Raw genomic sequence first — 21,840 nt, 5'->3', positions numbered from 1 at the left:
ACAGCCTGTCAACTAAAGCACCACCTGGTGTTCCTTCACATTTATTCCTTGGAAGAACAGCCCTACTCAGGCTGCCTTCTGACGATAGGTTGGAGGTCAGGAATGCCGGGCCTGGCTTTTCTTCTCTTAGGTGCTGCTGTGTTGCTCTTCCATTCTTCAGGCCCTAATCTAGTTCACCTTCTTCTTGCCAAATATACAAGGTCTCCTTTAGTGGTCTCTCCTTACCAGAACAAACAGAGGAGTGGGCACAAAAATATCAAGGTCATCTTGTCTGAACCAGAAGCCCAAAATGTGTTTTATAACCTAGAGAAGAGATTTCATGAAGGGAAGGTGAGCAGAAAATTGGAAAGGAGTCCACAGAAGGCTGGAGATGAAAGTTATGAGTCCCTTTCTTTAGAAGTCATCAGAAGTGGAAAAAGTATTTTTTCTAGATTATATGTATATTCAGCTCTGAGTGAGTACAGTTTCTGGTTCAGCAAATGGTAAGTCTTATGTATTTTTCCATTAATTTTCTTTACAATGCATTTATAGATATAATAATATCGATACGACATTTTATTTATTTTTCTAGGCCATTTCTGTTCCTTTCGGTTCAGTCGCTCAGTCATGTCCGACTCTTTGCAACCCCATGAATTGCACCACACTAGGCCTCCCTGTCCATCATCAAATCTTGGAGTCCACCAAAACCCATGTCCGTTGAGTCAGTGATGTCATCCAACCATCTCATCCTCTGTTGTCCCCTTCTCCTCCTGCCCTCAATTTCCCCCAGCATCACAGTCTTTTCAAATGAGTCAGGTCTTCACATCAGGTGGCCAAAGTATTGGAGTTCAGCTTTAGCATCATTCCTTCCAAAGAAATCCCAGGGCTGATCTCCTTCAGAATGGACTGGTTAGATTTCCCTGCAGTCCAAGGGACTCTCAAGAGTCTGCTCCAACAGCAGAGTTCAAAAGCATCAATTCTTCGGTGCTCAGCTTTCTTTATAGTCCAACTCTCACATCCATACATGACCACTGGAAAAACCATAGCTTTGACTAGACAGACCTTCTAGACAAAGTAATGTTTCTGCTTTTTAATATGCAGTCTACGTTGGTCATAACTTTCCTTTCAAGCAGTTAATGTCTTTTAATTTTTGGCTCAATCAACATCTGCAGTGATTTTGGAGCCCAGAAAAATAAAGTCAGCCACTGTTTCCACTGTTTCCCCATCTATTTGCCATGAAGTGATGGGACCGGATGCCGTGATTTTAGTTTTCTGAATGTTGAGCTTTAAGCCAAATTTTTCACTAGGCCATTTTTTTCAAGGCCATTACTCTCCTTTTATTATGATTTGAAATTTAAACCCTGAAAAAAAGAAATCTATTGTAGAGTTTAGATTATTTACCAGTAGATGAATTGATGGAATAACAAAAGAACTTAAGATGATTACTTAATTGAGCTCAAAATTTATATATGCATCTGAAGAGAGTTATTCACATATAATTTTATTCTTGGGCCCTTGTGGTTTTCTGAGAACTTTGACTGAAGCTATACATAAAAGAAATTACATTATTATTATAGTTAAACAACTGATATAATTATGTGTGAACATTCAGAATCCATTAGTCCAGTGGCCATAGAAATGAGTGTCCTCATCCCCTGGGGAAGAAAATGTTACCATTTCCATTTCTATTTATTTTTATCTCACTGTCATTTAGTTTATATTTTGTGTATATTTTTTAAATGTCATAATATATTAGAATAGCAATGCATATATAATATTTTTACATAATATAATTAGGTCACTGACAGTGTGTTGAAAAATGGAAAATAAGTTGGAGATTAGTTCTTCAGGAAACAGAAAATTATCAAAATTTGCTGCATAAAATGTTGCTTAATTTGGGGAAGTTTACCAAAAATTTTTTTTATGAAACCAGTTCAACTGAAGAGAGGCAGAATGTTCAGAACATCCATGTTTGCATGAATTTGCATAGAGCCTCAGAGACGGAAACATTTTTGAAATTGGGTAGAAGACCTAGAGACCTGCCTGGACAGGGGAAAACTTGAATCTTGAATGCAAGATAGCATGTTTGCTCCCCTCAGTGTGGTCTAAGTTGTATTTCTTTAAATCACATCCCTTGCTTCACATTCATTCCCAAAACCCCATCCTCTGCTTTACTATTTCTTTTCCCAGGGTACAGATACCCTGTTAACATATCATATAATGTACTTGAATTCATGTTTATTGCAGATTATCTGTCTTCCCCCAGCTGGAATATCAGTTCCATGAGGATAAGTGTCTGCTTGCTTTATTTATTGATGTAAACTAAGCACCTATAAGAGTTTTGAGTCAAGGAGGAATTAAGTCAATGATCACTTGGTTAAATGACAAATAGCAGAATACTGGGCAGGCCTATAGGTTTCAAAATTTTGTGGTTTCGATTAGCTATTGTAAATAAGCTGTTCTGCAGCTAATGTTACAAGGTTAAGTCACATTTCTGTTTCATCAGCATAAACATAACCTACCTTTGAAGATAAAGTTTTAGACTCAACATGATAGCTAAAATGCACATTTGAAAAAATATATACTAGTTGATTTGTTTTCTTCATCCAAAATAGAATTATATTCCTTTTCAAAACTTTTCCTTACATAGCTATGTGTACATATATGTTTATATATATAAATAAAATTTTATCTAGTTAAATCTATGGTTTTTCTAGTAGTCATGTATGGATGTGAAAGATGGACCATAAGGAAACTGAGCACCGAGGAACTGATGCTTTTGAACTGCAGTGTTGGAAAATACTATTGAGAGTCCCCTGGACTGCAAGGAGATCAAACTGGTCAATACTAAAGGAAATCAGCCCTGAATATTCATTGAAAGGACTGATACTGAAGCTGAAGCTCCAAAAATTTTTCTACCTGATGCAAAGAACTGACTCATTGGAAAAGACCCTGATGCTGGGAAAGACAGATGGCAGGAGGAGAAGATAACAGAGGATGAGATGGTTGGATGGCATCATCGACTCGATGGACATGAGTTTGAGCAAGCTCCAGGAGATGGTGGAGGACAGGGGAGCATGATGTCCATGGGGTCTCAAAGAGTTGTATATGACTGAGTGACTGAACTTAACTGAAGATATGCATATGTGTTATGTATATACCATAATGAATATATGATCATTATACATAGGTCACATTGGCAAATATGCTATTTCAGTTTCAGATATCATTATAAATAGATAATATTGACATATAATGTTATTTTGGTTTCAGGTGTACAACATAAGTATTTGATATATATTGCAAAATGATCACCACAATAAGTCTGGTGAACATCCATCACTAGAAATAGTTACAATTTTCTTCTTGTGATAAGAACTTTTATAATCTCTTAGCAGTGTTCAAATAGGCAATAAGTATATTCCCTTTTTGACCTAGTGCAGTTAAATGAGATAAGTGGCTCTGAGTCTTAGAATCAAAGAATCATGTTGAAACAGTTGAAATGAATCAAACTTCTCAGTGCCAACTCATATAGAACTTTCTTGAAAAATCCATCTGATTAGGCCCACCTGGCTCCCACCACACATGCTATGATGTGCAGGCATAGATCGGTGTTTAAGGCTTATTGTAACTTTTCCACTTGTCCGTGCATTTCTTTCTTGACATCTTTCAGTGCTTCATCCGTCTCCTGTCTTCACTATTCAAACAGGTTATAATTATGGCAAAACATGTCTAAGTAGCTAGACTCGAAATTGCTGCCCACTGGGCATTTTGGAAAGAGGCTGGGAAGGAGTCCTTCCAGTTTTAGAGTTTTACATTCAGGGGATTAGAAAGCTTTTCAGTTTGAAGAGTCCATCAGTACAAATATATCTCAGGAGTGAACACTGTTTAATTATTTATTTGATTAGTGATTAGCTGACCATCTGCTGAGAGTAAGGCAATGAAGGGTTAGTAAACAAGGGAGGATCCAGGCAAAAGGAATGATAAACTCTTGGAGAAAGTGGACACATGATTAAGGAGACCATTACCTCTAGTTTGTTTGGGTTTTAGGTTTTGTTTAGGCTGGCTCTGTAAAGGTATGGGTTGTTTCCATTTGATTTCTATTCATCCTCTATGCTTTACAATGTATGTCTAATTTAAGTGTTGAAAGTGACTAGAGACTACTGCTTCTTATCACTGGGTAGTTGTGCTTTGGTTCTGGTATTCCATAGGGTCTAGCAGAGGCTCTGTAGAATATTTATTTCTATCATTTGCTGAAGAACCTTAATTTTTTGATTTCTGGTACTAAGTTGATGAAATACAGGAAAATAGAGCTCAGATGCTTTTGGATAAAACCTTAATTTATTTCCTCCCTTCACTCTGACTTTTCAGTCATTTATTTACCCAACTAGCCCCATATTGCTGGGTACCTTTTTTGGCTCTTCTGTCTGCCTCATTCCTTGCATGTGGTCAAGGTCTATTTCATCTCCTGTATCTCTCACATCCTTTGTGTCTTTTCACTTGGCAGAGCCCTCTTTGATTTTTAGTGTCGTAATATTCCCAGCTCTTTCTGGTCTCTTTCTCTTTCTCTATCAGCCCCAGCAGCCACAACTCCTCTATCCACATTAAAGTTTCTCTTTTCTAATTCTGAACATTTTTCTCTCTTGGACTTAATGTTCTTGGTTTCCTGTTGCTTTGTAGAATAAAGACAAACTCTCCAAATTGGCATATATGATTCTCCCTAATGCATAAAAATGCATACAAGTATTTCCCCATTCTAACCCTACAATAATATTTACAGTATATCATGGGAGCATAATCATGAGAGATACAACATGTATGGTAAAAAATGAACATTTCTTGTGTTTTTGTCAGACTTGATTATTCACTGATACCTTTTAAGGCTATATGTATTAATATATCAGTTGCCTTGATCTAGGATGTCAGAGATCCTTACTTCATAAGATGATCCTAAATGAATTGACAGATATACTGTTTTCCTATTTTTCCACATCAATATCCCATCAACCTTTCAAAACTCCATCATAAAGCCATCCCATTTATGTCACTCCTGTGACACATTCAGATGGTTCCTAGCTGTACTTCAATCTACTGTAGCCCCGTGGTGGCTTCATATCTTATTCTTCTTCATGCTACCATGCCATATAGCAGTTTGTGCGTTTATCACCCTCTCCTTCTCCACAAATGGAGGGTCTGCTTCTGGAAAATAGAGACTTTTTTAAACCTCAGTTTAAGTCCTCACTGTATCCATGACATGTGACTTACTAATCTATAAGGTCAGTGAACTTCAAAGGTTCTTCATTTGTTTGTTTCCATTCTGTAACCACTGCTACTATTCTTGATATAGCAGGGTTATTTCTTCAAATGTAATCTTACATGGAAATCTGTAAAAGAGGGGAAAATCAACACTTTCTGGATGGCAAGGGAGTGATTGTTAAGTCCTGTCCAAATATACCCCCTTTGGCTATCCCTGACTGACTCTATAGAATATCTATGGTTCTGTTCAATATTGTCTGAAATCTACAATATTCACTTTATATGTCACAGTAGTGCTCTCAATGGCACCACTTCTGTTCTTGATGTAAAGTCTGAAATTCATACTTGAAATAAATTTTATAAGAGACAAATACATAAAGATGTGTGTGGTCTATTGGGGAGTGTATGCTATGCTAAATCACTTCAGGTGTGTGACACAATAAGGGAACAAAAGTAAAACAAAAATTAGGTGGTTAAAGCTGGCATTGGAGAAAAAGAAGAGAACCACAAATAAATGTAAAAATGTGCACTGAATAAAGTTCTGGGTGGTAGGAAAGAATGGCCACTTGGGTCTTTTAGAACAGTAGCCATACGGGGACACTTTGTATTAAGGCTGCTGCTGCTGCTAAGTCGCTTCAGTCGTGTCCGACTCTGTGCGACCCCATAGACGGCAGCCCACCAGGCTCCCCCGTCCCTGGGATTCTCCAGGCAAGAACACTGGAGTGGGCTGCCATTTCTTTCTCCAATGCATGAAAGTGAAAAGTGAAAGTGAAGTCGCTCAGTCGTGCCCGACTCTTAGCAACCCCATGGACAGGCTCCTCCATCCATGGGATTTTCTAAGCAAGAGTACTGGAGTGGGGTGCCATTGCCTTCTCCAATTGGGAAGTGTATGTTTCCCCAATTGCATTGTCCCCCTTATTGCCAAATTTTCACTCTAATAAACACCATCCTCTCTGCTGGAAATATCTAGACATTGAAGGAAAGAAAGTTAAGCAAGTAACACAATACAATTAGATGTTTTTGGCAGTAAATGACTTAGAAAGTGCTTACAGGGTTTTTTTCATGGTCTTTTATCTTTTGGAAGAAGAAAGTGAAAATACAAGAAAGCTGACACTTTTACATGCATGAAGGAGCCAAAGGAGGGATTGATAGATTGCTTTGGGTCAGAGTATTCTGTCATGTTCTGAAAGGTTTGGGTCATCCCAGGTAGAGGCAGGGGCAGGGCTCAGACAAGAATAACCCTATCTATGATGGAAGATGTTGGTTTTGAGGACAGTGTTCCTGGTTTTGCTGGACACTGTTCCTGTTTCGCTCAACACCTTTGCTGGAAAGGTATCTTTGCCTAAAAGAAGATAATTGGGCTGGATTCTGTCCTAAAGAGTTGCCAGTCTTTGTTCATCTCCAGAACTATGGCTTATAGTAACAACAAAAGAATACTCCTAATATAAAGGACAATTTCAGAAAAAAGAGGAGAAAAGAGAAAATGAAATAAAAGGGAATATGAGATATTTGCTCTTAGGATATTTTAAAAAGCATATATATTTGGGTGCTTGAAAATAAAGTATTCTAACATCTTTTCATCCTTCACTACCCAAGTCCTAGACACACTTTCCCTTTGCTTCTTTTCCTTCCTTCTGTCTTTCTCTTCCTTCTCTGTTATTCATCCCCCTTTCCCTTCTACCTTCTGATTTCCCATTTTCGGTTTTCCAGGAATTACTGCTAAACACCTAAAGATGCTGCAATCCAGCCCAACAACATCACTGACTTCTTAGGAGAGCCAGTCAAGAGATCGGCCCTCATCCCAGGTTGTTTGGAGGCTGTTGAACAAGCTGAGCATCCCTAATCCAGTCACATTGCTCCAGTCTCAGTAGAAACTCAGTCTATTTGGAGGATTTTATAATTCAAGGACCTACTAAGGCATGTTTGTAATCCAAATAATTACTGAGAATGATAGTTACACTAAAAGGAAGAGAGAATGGTATCTCACTTCTCAGATAAATGTGTTTTTGAATCCAGCGTTCTGATCTACTGAGTGTCTATGTGACCAGTTGGACAATTGTCCAGAATCCACAGTGGTGGACAGATGCACACCAGTATTTCTGCCATTCAATTGTTTGGAGTGTTTATCATACATGGGGTTCCTGTGGGTCAGCTAGTAGGCAGCTGACTGTGGGCTGCTTAATTTTCTCCAGATGGTGCTTGCAGAGTGAGGGAAAGAGGGAATCTTTGGTGACTACTGCAGGTGGGGAGCTGTTGTTCCAGAACATTTCTCCTGATTAAAAAGGAAACTATGACATTGAGGATCCCCAAATTGTGAATGTCCTGGAAAATCACAAGGATACCCCACAAGGGAAATGCTTGTCAGTCAGGGGGAATTTCAGATCAGTCCGTCTGGACCAAGAGAAGGCTACAACAACACCATGTAAGTCAGTGATGTCAGAGTTTTCCATCTTGTTACCATCGCCCCTGTTCCAACATGGCCCAAGGAATGAAGATCCAGAGAGGGAGAAAGAAGGAACCTTGCAGAAATGGACACATCTGCACTTCCGGGTAGGTTCCCTGGGCCTCAGCAGGGGAGAGGGAGACATTGAATAGGCTGAGTATGAGATGAAGCTGACACTTGACTGACCTGGACTTGTGAAACCCAGAGTGATAGAATGTATGGAATGGCTGCAAGGTGATGCAGGAAATGAGGATCAGTGGAGTGTGGGTGACGACAGCCACTGCAGGAGGATGAGCCAGTTCACCTTTGTATCTGCTACGGTCTCAGCCTTGCATCCCCCAGAAATTTCATATGATGAAATCCTGATCCCCATTATTTTGGTAGCCCTAGGTGGGACTTTTTGAGGTGATGGAGTTATAAGGATGGACCCTCTTCAATGAGATGAGTGCTTTTACATATAAAAAATGCACAGAACTCCCGAGCCTTCCCCCCGTGTGAGGATACAGTAAGAAGTGTGTGACCAGAAAGGACCCTGCATGACCACACTGTGGAAATCCATTTCCATTGTTTTTAAGCCTCTGCTTTTTGTTATAGCAACCCAGAAGGACTAAGACAGCATCCTAACAATCTTAACACAGTTCAGTAAACATCATGCTATTTACACAAAAGTGCAAAGCACTTATCTTGTCTGGTGTAACACTGTGATAGTTGGCTGACAGTTTGTGGCTCCTTTCATAAAGAATCCTGAGAATTCAGTCTTCTTGGTAGCATGACCAGAACCACGAACAATTGTCTAATGCTTTGGGGGTTTTTTTGTTTTTTTTTTTTTAATTTTATTTTTAACCCTGAAACACTGTATTAGTTTTGCCAAACATCAAAACAAATCCGCCACAGGTATACATGTGCTCCCCATCCTGAACCCTCCTCCCTCCTCCCTCCCCACACCATCCCTCTGGGTCATCCCAGTGCACCAGCCCCAAGCATCCAGTATCGTGCATTGAACCTGGACTGGCAACTCGTTTCATACATGATATTACACATGTTTCAATGCCATTCTCCCAAATCTTCCCACCCTCTCCCTCTCCAACAGAGTCCATAAGACTTTGATTCTAATAACTTGACCCAGAATAATTGGCTGTGATTCTTACATAATCTCTTAATGGTCTTCTTTGTAATGCCAGCTTCTGCTATTTGTGACTAATTTTAATAGGAGCTTCATTCTCTCAATTGTCGGGGTTGATTTTCTTTTGATTTTCTATTAATTGAAGATAAGAAATGTTAAGGAATTGCCCTCTTAGATTTTGACATCTCTACAGAGTCTGTGTTTATTTTTTTAAGAGGAGACCCATTTCACAGAGCATGCATAAAAAGCTATAAATTTCCAAGAAGCTTGCTGTGGGATATATCATCATGACCACCTCAGAGCTGGATGGGATGGATATGGATTTAGCACGTGTTGGTGATTCGGCACGCCAAGATCTTGGTGTACATGTCAAGTTTACGTGAATCCCTATACAGGCACATGAACAGCTTGTAAAATGCAGAATGACGCACATCTTCATCGTTGGACACCAGGGATGCGAGTCCTGACCAGTAAATGCGAGCCTTGAATATTGTCCGTATTACTGGATAAATAACCTGAATACCCAAAAAATAATGAGTTCTTATGTGTTTTATTAGTATTTGCATATCTTTTTCCTTATAATTATCAAATTAAGATTTGGAGAAGACATATGAATATAAAACACTCTAGATATGGATTTTGAAGCCAGCCTATGAGAAAACTATTAGGAATCTAAAATGTAGAAACATAACTCAAGATTAGTTTTAACTTTCTCTTTTCTTCCTTCCTACTCTCATCTTTTGATTTGAGGAGAACAGAAAAAGAAGACAAGTGGAATTTCAATAGCATATGTCCTGGGTTACTTTGAAGAAAATGCTGATCTTGGAAATTCTGTTCTCTAGTTCTCTTACTCTTGAAAATATTTCAACCACCTGTGCCAAGGAAGAGACAAGCTTTTGGTGGAATTGCGTGCGTGCAGGGTAGGCTGCACATGTCAAAAACTGCAGTGAAATTCTGATTCCTTTACAGTAGAATCTATCACCATGAATGACTAGGCTCCTGCTTTATGTAGTAGCAGTCTAGAATATACAAGTCATGAACCTTTTTCTTACAAAAGGATATATTTCAAAACACCATGCGCATTACAGAGGTGACCTCTTTCATTCATGAACAAAGCAAGAAAGCCCTCTGCAGGATGCTCACCTGGCTGAATTGCCTCTCTATGAATGCTTGAAGTTCTTCTATTTTTCTCATGTTCTCTTTGGCACTTGATAGGATAGTATCTGAGACTTCTTTCATACTCTTCAGGTACTTGACTAGAAGATACAGAGGTCTATGCCAGGAGTACAGTAACATGAGTATCCACTTACTAAGGTCTTCATTCTAAGCAACCAGAAGAAACGATCTGATTAAAATAAACATAATTCAGTGGTTTTGGTAACATGTGATCTTTGCTCAGAGCAGCTGACCTAAAAAACTCTTGGTTATTCCTATGTGCACGCAGAGATTTTTGAAGGTAGTAAAAGTTGCAGAAGTATAAAATGTAAGCTATTAGTTCACACTATGCTAAATTATTAAAAATCTAGGTTATTTTAGGAACTAATTCTTCTAATGCATTCTAATTTATGAAGAATTTTCTTTTTTCCTCTGAAATTCTACCACCACTCAGTGAGTTCTTTTGTGTTTGTATATTTCCGTGAGAGTATCTTAGCATTTACACAAGTCAGTACGTGCTGCAGGGCCTGACCTGGGAAAGAGGGATTTCACCTGTGCCCACATCATTGTCACCCAGTGATTCATTCGTATTAATGAATCAGATGAGTCCTTTGTATTGATTTTTGATCGATAATTTGTTTCATGATATTAAAACAAAGAGACAAGGAAGAAGACATGACATTCCTAAACAGACTTCTCTCCTCAGCTGATCCCACACCAGCCCCCTGCTGATATCAGAAGAGTCTGTTTTGTTGACAAGTGTCCGGGCAGAAAATGGCACAGTGTTGTCTTTAGTAACAGCATCAGTGGGATTCACAATGGAGGGTTTCCCCCCCTAGTTCACTACTACTAGCAGAATTGAGCATGAAAATCCCAGGGGCTGAAAATCTCTAGTTAATATGCTTGATTTTTTTACAGCCATGAACTGTTTTACAGGTAAAGAACAGACAACTGAATAGGATTAAATATAGTAATGCACATAAAGTGCTGAGTAAAATGTATGGCCATGTAGTAACTCTCAGTAAACTTTAAATTTAGGCTTATTGAACAATCCCTCCTCTTCTTCCTCTTTGTCCTTTTTCCTTTACTTGTTCACCCTCATTATTAATGAGCTTAACAGAGGCAAAGAATGCTGGTATCATTAAGAAGGTTGTAAAGAGAGAAGATAGTATTTTAAGGGGGGATGCATGTGAAAATATTTTAAATAATGTTAGGACAAAAGATAATGCAGGAAATCAGAAAGGAGAGATTATAACAGTGAAAATTTGGAGCTGCCATAAATGATTGAGGGTTGATATGTAAACTGTGTTGTCCTCAGAACAGAGACAATTGTGGCCATGAAAAGCAAAGCAATGTTTTATAGGCCATTGTGGGGGAGACTTACAAATTAAAAATAAAACGTGACAGAAGAGTCATTGAGAATGACGAATGAAGGAGGTGTCAGAGAAGTAAAAGCAGAATCAGGAGAGCCTTGAAAGGCAGACGCGGTGGCTCGGGTGGTGCAGTATAGGACTCCCACGTAGGAGTCACTAGTAACAGGGAGTACTCAAAACTGCGGTGTGTTTCTTACATATTCATAAATTTTGCAATCTTATATTTTACACATGGAAGTTCCCATTCATTTCCTGTTTTTGTACGGTATAATAGCTGCAATCCTGTGTCTAATGCATTGGTTGAACTAAAGTTGTCTTCATGGACAATTTATGGATCTGTTATTTATGTTGCTACTATAGATCTTTAGTCATCCCTTGATTTCTCTCATGCTTCATCAACTGCATAATATAATTTCTCTTCAGTTGCTTACAGTTCCTCCACCTTTTTCTGCATGTACAGTTACCATTCCCTCTAATATTATGAAGCCTGGTAAACTATATACTGTCTCATTTGATCTGGTGAAAAACCCAGGTGAAAGACTCACGTTCATCCTTAGGGCTTCTTCTCTTTGTTGGGGAGTATGGAGGGAATTGGTATGGCAGCTTTTCGTGGCATTGATAGTGTACGGTTGGTTCTGGGCATATTTTTCATCCTGAAAGTGATCAGGCAATTAGTTAGGGCTCTTGAGCATTCGGTAGATGAACCCATTACCAGAACATTAACATGTTTAACAGCCTTGTATTTTTTTTTTTTATGGGGGGGATCACAAAATTTGAAAGTCATTCTTTTCATACTTTTTCTATACATTGTCTCTATAGAATTGATTTTACATCTAACTTTTCTAAGTTCAACCTTTTCCCTTCTATTGCCTTCTCCAATTTTATTATCTTTTTTTTTTTTTTTTTTAGTATTTGAACCAAATATAGCACTTTTGTACCAATACTTGGTGCTTCCCAGGTGACGATAGCGGTAAAGAACATTCCTGCCAATGCAAGAGATATAAGAAGACTCAAGTTTGATCCCTAGGTGAGGAGCATCCCTTGCAAGAGGGTACAGCAGCCTACTCCAGTTTCCTTGCCTGGCAAATCCTATGAACAGAGGAGCCTGTTGGATTACAGTCAGTAGGGTTGCAAAGAGTTGGACACAACTGATATGACTTAGAATGCATGCATGCACCTATATTTAACCATTTAATCTCTTGTTTACTGTGGGTTAGAGCCAATATATTCCCTTGCAAGGAGTTATAAGTTATGACTCGGACTTATCTCTCAATCCGCACACCAAAAAGCTTAGTGTTCATCCCAGGTGCAGAATACAATGTTGTTTATGGTGACAAAATGGTACGGTGGAAAAACATGGCATAAAGTTATAGGAAATACTAAGCAATGGACTGAGAATAATAAGAGTAGAAAAATCTAGCTAACACATTGATAGAGAAAAACTAATCTTTAGAAAACTTATGAACATTTCGAGAGATTACTTGGAAGAGTTGGAAAAAAAATGGACAGTCAAAAATGGAGGATGAAAAAAACTAGTGAGTAAAAAGAACTACATGAATTTAATAGAAACCTTTAACACCGCCTTTTATTAGCTGTCTGCTCAACTGTGTGCTCCTTGATTGACCTAAAAGAATTAACATACAACTTTCAAATACTTTCTTCAGAAAGAGAATAATTGTTTCCAATTGTAAATTCCCTTTCTATTGCAGCTCTAAAGCTATTCACTGCAAATCTTAAAATAATAATTTGTAGCCTTAATAAAACTACCATTATTTGATTTTGTGACCGGGATTTAGCTTTGTTTAACATGTTCCATCCACCCAGTTCACTGTAGAGCAGTTCTCATTTATTGGCTATTTACTCTGAGCCTGGAGAAGAAAGCCCAGAGAGACACTGAAGGACTAGAAAATCAACATGCTTCCTTTTACCCAGTCCCACCTAAAAGTGCTTTGTGTCAGGTAATATTGTGGGCTGAATGAATGTTCTTCAAGTTCATGTGTTAGAGACCTAACTGCCAAAGTACTGTGTTTTGAAAAGGGTTCCAACTTTTTGGGATCCCATGGACTGTAGCCCACCAGACTCTTCTGTCCATGGGATTTCTCAGGCAAGATTACTAGAGTGGCTTGCCGTTCCCTTCTCCAGGGAATCTTCCAGACTCAGGGATAGAACCCAGGTCTCTTACATTGAGGGCAGATTCTTTACCATCTGAGCCACCAGGGAAGCCCATTAAGGTTAACTGAGCTCTTAGGGTGGAACACTGATCCAATAGATTTAGTGTCTTCATGAAGCAAAACACCAGAGAATTACCTCTGTGTCTTTTCCTCTCTCTCTCTTCCCCACCCCCCACCCTGTGTGAGGATGAACGGAGAATCCAGCATGGGAGGAAAGAGTTCTTACCAGAACCTCACCTTGCTGGCCCCCTGATCTGGGACTTCTAGCCCCCAGAACTGTGAGCAAATAAAATTCTGTTGTTTATTCCACTGAGTCTATGGTATTATTTTATGGCATTCTTGGCTGACAAATACAAAAATCATTTATTTTAAAAATTTACAAAAGAAAATGAATGAAAGGAAATTGAAAAAGTTATTGCATTTCTAAGGAATCTTAGGGATTTCACAAAACTGATCCTTTTTTCGATTTCCACATCTTATGAGCTGATGGCTTCTTTGACTTAGAGACTCTGTTATTTGAAGTTTGGCTGATGCAGCCTTCTTGTTGTAAGGACAGTATAGCCCAACACTTATGGGAAGGTTCCATCTGGGAGCCTGGAGGGCTACAGACCATGGAGTCGCAAGAGTCGGACATGACTTAGCAACTAAACCACCACCACCAGAGTACTTACAAACTCATGGAACATTATGGTGGTATGGTTAACGATATCATGTGACAGCCTGGAGGCATTGAGAAACAGGTGTGTAAGAGATTCCAGGGGGATGTCAAACACGTCAGGACAGCAGGACGGGCATGAGTTGCCTTGGCACAGCAGCAGATTTGACATGACCAGCAGCAGGAGCAGACAGGACCCTGTTTAAATAAAAACATGAACCATTCTGAGATGATCTAGTCACCTGAGGTTATCAAATCCATCCGGTGGAGGGAAGGCTTCTCTTTCCCTGTTGCTCTGAGCAGGAGTTGGTGCTATAGTAGCCGGGATGGGGAAGAAGGATTGCATTCTGTGTCAATTTAAATGGATGATAATATTTGCACAGATAGAGAGTTGGAGAAGTAGGTTACTCCCTGTAATTTTGTATTGCTCCCAGAAGTACTTCTGTGCTCTGCAAACATTTGGAACTTAATTCTGAGCCAGAGTGTTTAGGCCATTTTTTTAAGACAGTTTAGTGTTGGGACTCTGCAGACTCTGGCAACAAGACCCTCTAGGAGTTTGTAATTTTTCACTCTACATTGACTAATGCTTACATATTAGACACTGAAATGACAAGAAAAGTCCAGTTGATCTGTGTGGTTTACCATCACGCTGGGGTAAGAGTAAACACATGACTGACTGATCGCTACTTTTGAGTACAAAGAGAATACCAAGAGAAAAAGGATACTGTACCTTGGATCTGCTCACTCACCTTAGTAACCCCATGCATGTCTTTGATAATTTCCCGAAAGCTTTAAAACATCTTAAAATTTGTGTTTCACAGGAACCCTGTGAGATAGCCTTAATCTTCACTATGATCATCAAGTTCTGTTAATGAAGATGTGATGACTTGGAGAGGGCAAGTAATTTCCCCCAGGTCCCATTATTAGCAGATGCAGGTGACTGGGCACCAATACACTCCTCTGTTCACTTCCTGATGTCACATCACACATGCCTGTGGCCCTCGGTCTGCATGTGTGTAACCAGGACCTCATCAGGAGCTATGATGACTCTGCTTAAAGAGAAAAATATTTTGTCTTTGACTGCAAAACAGCAGTGACCTTAGAACACTGGTTTTTTCCACTTGTTCTGCTCTGTCTATAAAACATGCACTGTTACAGTCTTTGACAATTATCAGTGTGGGGGCCTGGTTCTCCTGGCTAGCTTTTCTTCCAGGCACTTTGACAGCTCTTCTACTTTTATGCATCTTTAATCCTCTCGTTACGTTTGTTTCTTCGAGAAAGTAGTAACTAAATCTCCAAATGGTAATACAAGAATATTACCTGGTCAGCACCCAAGACAACGTCATCGACTCTGCGAACAAGGCCTGCCCTTTCCTGACTTTGACTTTTTAGGGACAAAATTTATCTGTCTGATCGGGGGTACATCCTGACAACCCAAGGGGCTTAGTTTTTGAACCATCTCCAAGCATCTCCTCTTTGATAATAGAACTAGACTTCATGCTTCCATGATGTATGTAATATTTCAGAAATTATTCCTGGCCCTACCTTTGGCTAACAGAAGCATAAAATCATAGACTCTTGCACGTGTGATTTTAATATTACTTTTCCTGTGCATCCTTTGTATGCAAACAGAATTTAAGACTGAAATGAGCAAGAATTGAGGTTGGACAAGAGAACTGATAAAATAGAGATTTTATCCTCCTGAATGAGATCTGAACATGATTCTTTTTCCAATTTACCAGAAGAGTGGTAATTTAATTAAGGATAACATATCTGCATTTATTAGGTTTTCTCTGCTCTTAGTTAGTTTAAAGGGGCATGGTATCTGAGAATAAAATGGTTAGTTAAAATTAGGTGATGAAAATAAAAGAAGAAGTTCTCAAAGGAAGACATATAAGTTGGAGAAATTTGGGACTATATCTTTCATCAACTAAAGACCTTATTGTGACAGGCTAGGAGAATAATAGCTTGTATAACATAGATGTATTTGTGTGCATATATTTATGTTCATGTATACATATGTTATGCATAAAAATATGTTTATTTCATTCATGGAACTTTGAACCTTAAAAAAATTCGATTTTATAATAGCTGGTAAATATAACAGAATACCCACATTCCTAATGTAATTGATCATTTATTGGTAGATGACTATATGTGTTTTTTTTCTATTAAAATATTATTCATGTGTTTGCTTTGGTAGCACATATATTAAAAAATTGGGATAATACTGAGAAGATTAGCATGGCCCCTACCCAAGGATGACACACAAATTTGTGAAGCCTTCCATATTTTTCTGTAACAACTTTGAGGGATGGGATGGGAAAGACGGCAGGAAGGAGGTTCAAGAGCGAGGAGACATAGGTATACCTATGGCTGATTCATGTTGATGTTTGCTGGAAAGCAGTACAGTATTGTAAAGCAATTACCCTTCAATTAAACATCAATAAACTTAATTATTAAAACTGTTATTGGCGATCATATAAGAGGTTCATATATCCATTGTATGACTAAAGACTATCTGACTGGAAACTGATGGTGTCAATTATCATTGGTTAGTGATTCATTAACTTTATAATTGAATGAGAAAAATAAACTAACAAACACTATTGTCTTGATTCAGTGTCATAGCAAGCTATAAGCCTTGTCTGCCTTCGCTTTTAGGTGGTATAGTGCCCAAACTTTGAAACTGAGGCTGTTTCCAGAAGCGCACAGTCGTGAGTCCTGCCCAGGGTTTTTGTTCCTGATGCTGGAGGCTTCTGTTCACTGGTCCATTGAGGCTGAAATCTTCTCTGCTGAGCATTCTCTGGGCCTATCACGTGCACAAGTCTTTATATTTTGGTTTTCTAATTTGATTCTCTTATTCTTTTAATTAGACTACCAAGTCCCTTTACGATTTATTTTCAGACCCTTTTGTGCTTTGATCTTTCTGATACTCATTAGTGTATTTGCTTCCATGTCTATCTCTCTGAGTAGTTTTCAGCATCTACATAAACCCTACCCTATTCTCTTACCGTCTGGATTTTGGCGTTTAGCATCAGCATATTTTTATGAACTTCATTTTCCTTCTGGTGTGGTTTCTGGTACACAGCTTAAGCTTGTTGGCTCCCATCTGGCTTGTTCCTGTTGTCTCCAAAAAATTAGAGAACTCTGCTTTCTTTCGAGGCAGTACTGCCACTTGTTTTGCTACCATTGCTAATTTTCCATGATTTCACTTCCTGCCACATAAGCTTTGTCTTAACCTACTGTAACTTGAGTACCATGTGCCTCTATGTTGGTATTACTATTTTAAATCAATATCAACCTAGTATAGCAGAGAATTAAAGGGAAGAAAATTACAGTAGTATTAGTAATAATACATTCCCCCAAATTATAATACAGTAATGCTCCCAGTTTTAAATGACTTTCTATGCATGTATTACTGAGGTCCCCTACTCATTTTTCTGTACTAGGTGTTTCAATTTTGAAATAGAATGTAGAAAACAATGGAGTGGAAAATTCTGAAAATCACCTTGGATTTTAGATGCCTCAAGATTAAGTATATAATTATTAGTTTTTATAATTAGTAGGGTGTTCTTAGCACATACAGCTCAGTGTCAGGTGATTGCTAGTGAGTGAAGGATGTATACTGTGAACTGCAATCACCAAACAGGTGGTTGGAGATAAAGAATGCAATGCCAGGAAGAAACAGGCTTTTGTTCTGGAAGGAAAACCTTACAGTGTCTGTCATCTACAGTCTACTCTTCAGATTTTTCAAAACATTTACTCTTCCTTTGCTCATTTAATAATTTGGAGTGTTTTGATTTCTTTTCCTACTGAGTTGCATGAGTCTCTTATATATACTTGGATACGAAGCCCTTACCAAATATGTGATTTGCAATTTTTTTTTTATTCCATAGGTTGTCATTTCATTTTACTGATGGCTTCTTTTACTATGCAGAAGGTTTTGAATTTGATGTGGTCTCACTAGTTTATTTTTGCAGTTCTTGCCCTTGCTTTTGATGACTGAGTTGTTTGAGCTGCTTGTATTTTGGAAAGCAATCCTTTATCAATTGCTTTATTTGCTATTATCTTCTTCCATTCTTACCAAAACACACAGACTGGCTGAGTGGATACAAAACCAAGACCCATATATATTCTGTCTACAAGAAACCCACTTCAATCCTAGAAACACATACAGACTGAAAGTGAGTGGATGGAAAAAGATATTCCATGCTAATGGAGAAAAAAAGAAAGCCAGATTGGGAATTCTCATATCAGAAAAAATAGACCTTAAAATCAAAACTATTATAAAAGATTAAGAAGGACACTACCAAATGATCAAGGGATCAGTCCAAGAAAAAGACATAATAATTTTAACTATTTATGTACCCTACATAAGAGCACCTCAATACATAAGGTAAACACTAACTGACATTAAAGGGGAAATTGACAGTAACACAATAATAGTAGGCATGTTAACACCACACCTATACCAATGGACAGATCAACAAAATAGAAAAGTAATAAGGAAACATAAGCCTAAAAGTCAATGTTAGAGCAAACAGACCTAATTGATATCTTCAGCACATTCCATCCAAATGCAGAAGAATACAATTTCTTCTCAAGTGCACATGGAACATTTTTCAAATCTTGGGTCACAAATCAAACCTCAGTAAATTTAAGGAAATTGAAATTATTTCAAGCATTTTCTCTGACCTCAACACTATGAGACTCAATATCGATCATAGGAAAAAAACGACAACTGTAAAGAACACAAACACATGGAGATTAAACAAAAAATTTCTAAATAATGAAAAGGTTACTGAAGAAATAAGGGAAATCAGAACATTCCTAGAAACAAAGAACAATGAAAACATGATGATCAAAAACCTATAGGATGCAACAAAAGCAATTCTAAGACGGAAGTTTATAGTAATAGAAATCCTACCTCAAGAAACACATAAATAGATAACCTAACTTTGCAGATCTTTAACTCTTTTTAAATTTCTCTTATCAATGTCTTAAAGATTTTCTATAAAATTTTTCAACACCTTGCTTAAGGTTATTTCTAAGTGTCTTATCTTTTTTTTGATGCAATAGTAAATGGGATTGTTTTCTTTATTCCACTTTCTGATAGCTTGTTGTTGATATATAGGTAGGCAACTGAGTTTTTTATATTGGAATATAGTAAACATAATGTATGCTCCATCTTTAAAGAATAGACATTTTCCCATAAATAAGACATACAGATGATTTAGAGGTATATGACAAGCTGCTCAGCATAAGTAATAATCAAACGAAATGAGGATCAAAAGCACAAGAGATATCACCTCATACCCCTTTGAAAGTCTAGTACCAAAAATGTAAGAAATGACAGATGTTATTGAGGATGTGGAGAAAAAGGAATGCTTATGCAATGTTGGTACGGACGTATACCGGTGCAACTCCCACAGAAACATACTGTGAAGTTTCCTCAAGAAATTTAAAAGAGAACAGTTATGTGATCTGTTATCCCACTTCTGGATATATAATCAAAGGAAATGAAATCATTGTCTCAAAGAGAGATCTGTATTCCCATGTTCATTGCAGCATTATTCACAGTAGCCTTGTTATAGAAACAACAATCTTTCAACAGGTGAATGGATTAAAACTATCTGATGTGACATATATAGGTAAATATTATTTAGCCATTAGAAAAAAAAAAAGAAATCCTTCCATTTGTGGCAACATGGATGAAACTGGACAGCATTATGCTAAGTGAACTAAGTTAGAGAAAGACAAATACCATATAATTATAAGCAGTTAAAAAAAAAAAAAGATAGAACTCAGAGTAGAAAAATGTTTGCCAAAGACTGGAGGGTAGGACAAATAGGGAGAGATTTTTAAAGGTTACATATTTTCATGTATAAAAAATTAATAAGGTCTGAGGATCTAAGTTTGAGCTTCATGATCTAATCATGAGATCTAATCATGAGATTGAACAAGCTCTGGGAGTTGGTTATGGACAGGGAAGCCTGTGTTGCCACTGTCCCTGGGGTCACAAAGAGTCGGACACCACTGAATGACTGACTGAACTGAAGAGAGTGGAACTTACCTGTGTTCTCCTCAAAAAGCAAAAGTTAAACATGTGTGGCGATGGCAATGTTACTTAATAGAAAGGGAAACTAGTTTCTAATACATGTACAAATGGGGGTGGACAAGATGATGGAGGGGTAGCTGGAAGTGGGTACACCTCTTTCCACTGATGCATCAGGAACGTCCAAAGACGCAGCAGTTCTCACAGAAGACCAGGTGAATACTGGCAGGACTCCCTGACTACTGAGAAGGAATATCTGGATCCATACAGAACTCAGTTGGACAAAGGAAAGAAGGGACAAGGAGGAAGGGGAAAGAAGGAGCAGAGCAAGTGGAACCAGCCTGCACCTGGGGGAGAGGGAGCTGAAGCACAGGAGAGAGATCCCCGCATCCATGGAAGTCCACTGGGACGGGGGAGTCATTTGAAGCTGTTGGGGAGTGAACTCACTAATCTGTGACAGTCTGAACGGAATGAGAACCACATAGACGAGCCATGTTGCAGCCTTTCATACCTCGGACAGGGTTGTAAGTCCACTGGTGTCCACAGAAGCTGGGAGCTGGAGCCATGGGGATTGCAGAATGATCCCAGGGTGAGGACTCCTGTTGACCGTGGGGAGTCAGCCAGATGGGATGGGATGGGATCGAAGAAATGTGCTGCATGGAATGCTTCTTAAGGAAAGCCATGAGGCCATAAAAGTAGGGTTCAACTGCCTGTGGAGTAGAGCTATCTCTTTCTCCATGCTGGTACCTGCAGGTTGAGCAATAGATAAAGACTTCAATGAGGGTGGTCCTTGAGTGCCTGATGTACTAAGCAATGGAGAACTTTGAATGTCTATATACCCGACTCTACCCTATTCTTTGTCTAAATTTTGGGTTTTAGCATTGTAATATTTTTATGAACTTAAATTTCTTCTGGTAGAGTTTCTGGTTTCCAAATTAAGCTAATTCCTCACAGCTGACTCATTCTTGCTATTTCAAGAAACTTTGAGAACCTTCCTTCCTCTCAAGGCAATATTGCCCTTTCCTTTACTACCACTGCTGGCTTCCCATACTTTGACTTCTTGCCTGATATATTCTATGTCTTTCTCTAGTCACTATAAATTTAGTAGTATGTGTCCCTATGTTGCTATTAATATTTATAATTAATTATTATCCTGATGCAATCAATAACCAAAAGGACTACAGTTACAACAGTAGTAATAAATTGCCCCCAAATTATAAACCATTAATGCTCCCATTTAAAACTGATTTTATTTTTTTCCCTTTTTTAAATTTATTTATTTTAATTGGAGGCTAATTACTTTACAATATTGTGTTGGTTTTGCCATACATCAACATGAATCCACCATGGGTGTACACGTGTTCCCAATCCTGAACCCACCTCCCACCTCCCTCCCCATACCATCCCTCTGGGTCATCCCAGTGCACCAGCCCCAAGCATACTGTACCCTGCATCGAACCTGGACTGGCAATTCGTTTCTTATATGATATTATACATGTTACAATGCCATTCTTCCAAATCATCCCACGGTCTCCCTCTCCCACAGAGTCCAAAACACTGTTCTATACATCTGTGTCTCTTTTGCTGTCTCGCATACAGGGTTATCGTTACCATCTTTCTAAATTCC

General features: G+C 38.4%; 1 protein-coding gene and 1 non-coding gene across 2 annotated transcripts; one reads left to right on the top strand and one right to left on the bottom strand.

Moving 5' to 3' along the window:
* Window positions 1-8,987: 8,987 nt before the first annotated feature.
* LOC102411580 (placental prolactin-related protein 3) lies at window positions 8,988-20,918 on the bottom strand. The gene is made up of 5 exons (XM_006072858.4): window positions 20,725-20,918; window positions 14,172-14,353; window positions 11,875-11,982; window positions 9,945-10,124; window positions 8,988-9,316 (listed from the first exon to the last, which is right to left on the bottom strand). Exons 1-5 carry the CDS (start codon window positions 20,894-20,896, stop codon window positions 9,125-9,127), a joined length of 834 nt encoding a protein of 277 aa, XP_006072920.4. The 5' UTR covers window positions 20,897-20,918; the 3' UTR covers window positions 8,988-9,124.
* LOC112583045 lies at window positions 16,341-16,451 on the top strand. The gene has a single exon (XR_003107408.2). It is a non-coding gene; the product is annotated as a U6 spliceosomal RNA (small nuclear RNA).
* Window positions 20,919-21,840: the final 922 nt, after the last annotated feature.

This window comes from Bubalus bubalis, chromosome 2, assembly GCF_019923935.1.
Source record: "Bubalus bubalis isolate 160015118507 breed Murrah chromosome 2, NDDB_SH_1, whole genome shotgun sequence".
NCBI classification, from domain to species: Eukaryota; Metazoa; Chordata; class Mammalia; order Artiodactyla; family Bovidae; genus Bubalus; species Bubalus bubalis.
This window is presented reverse-complemented; position numbering and strand designations above follow the sequence as displayed.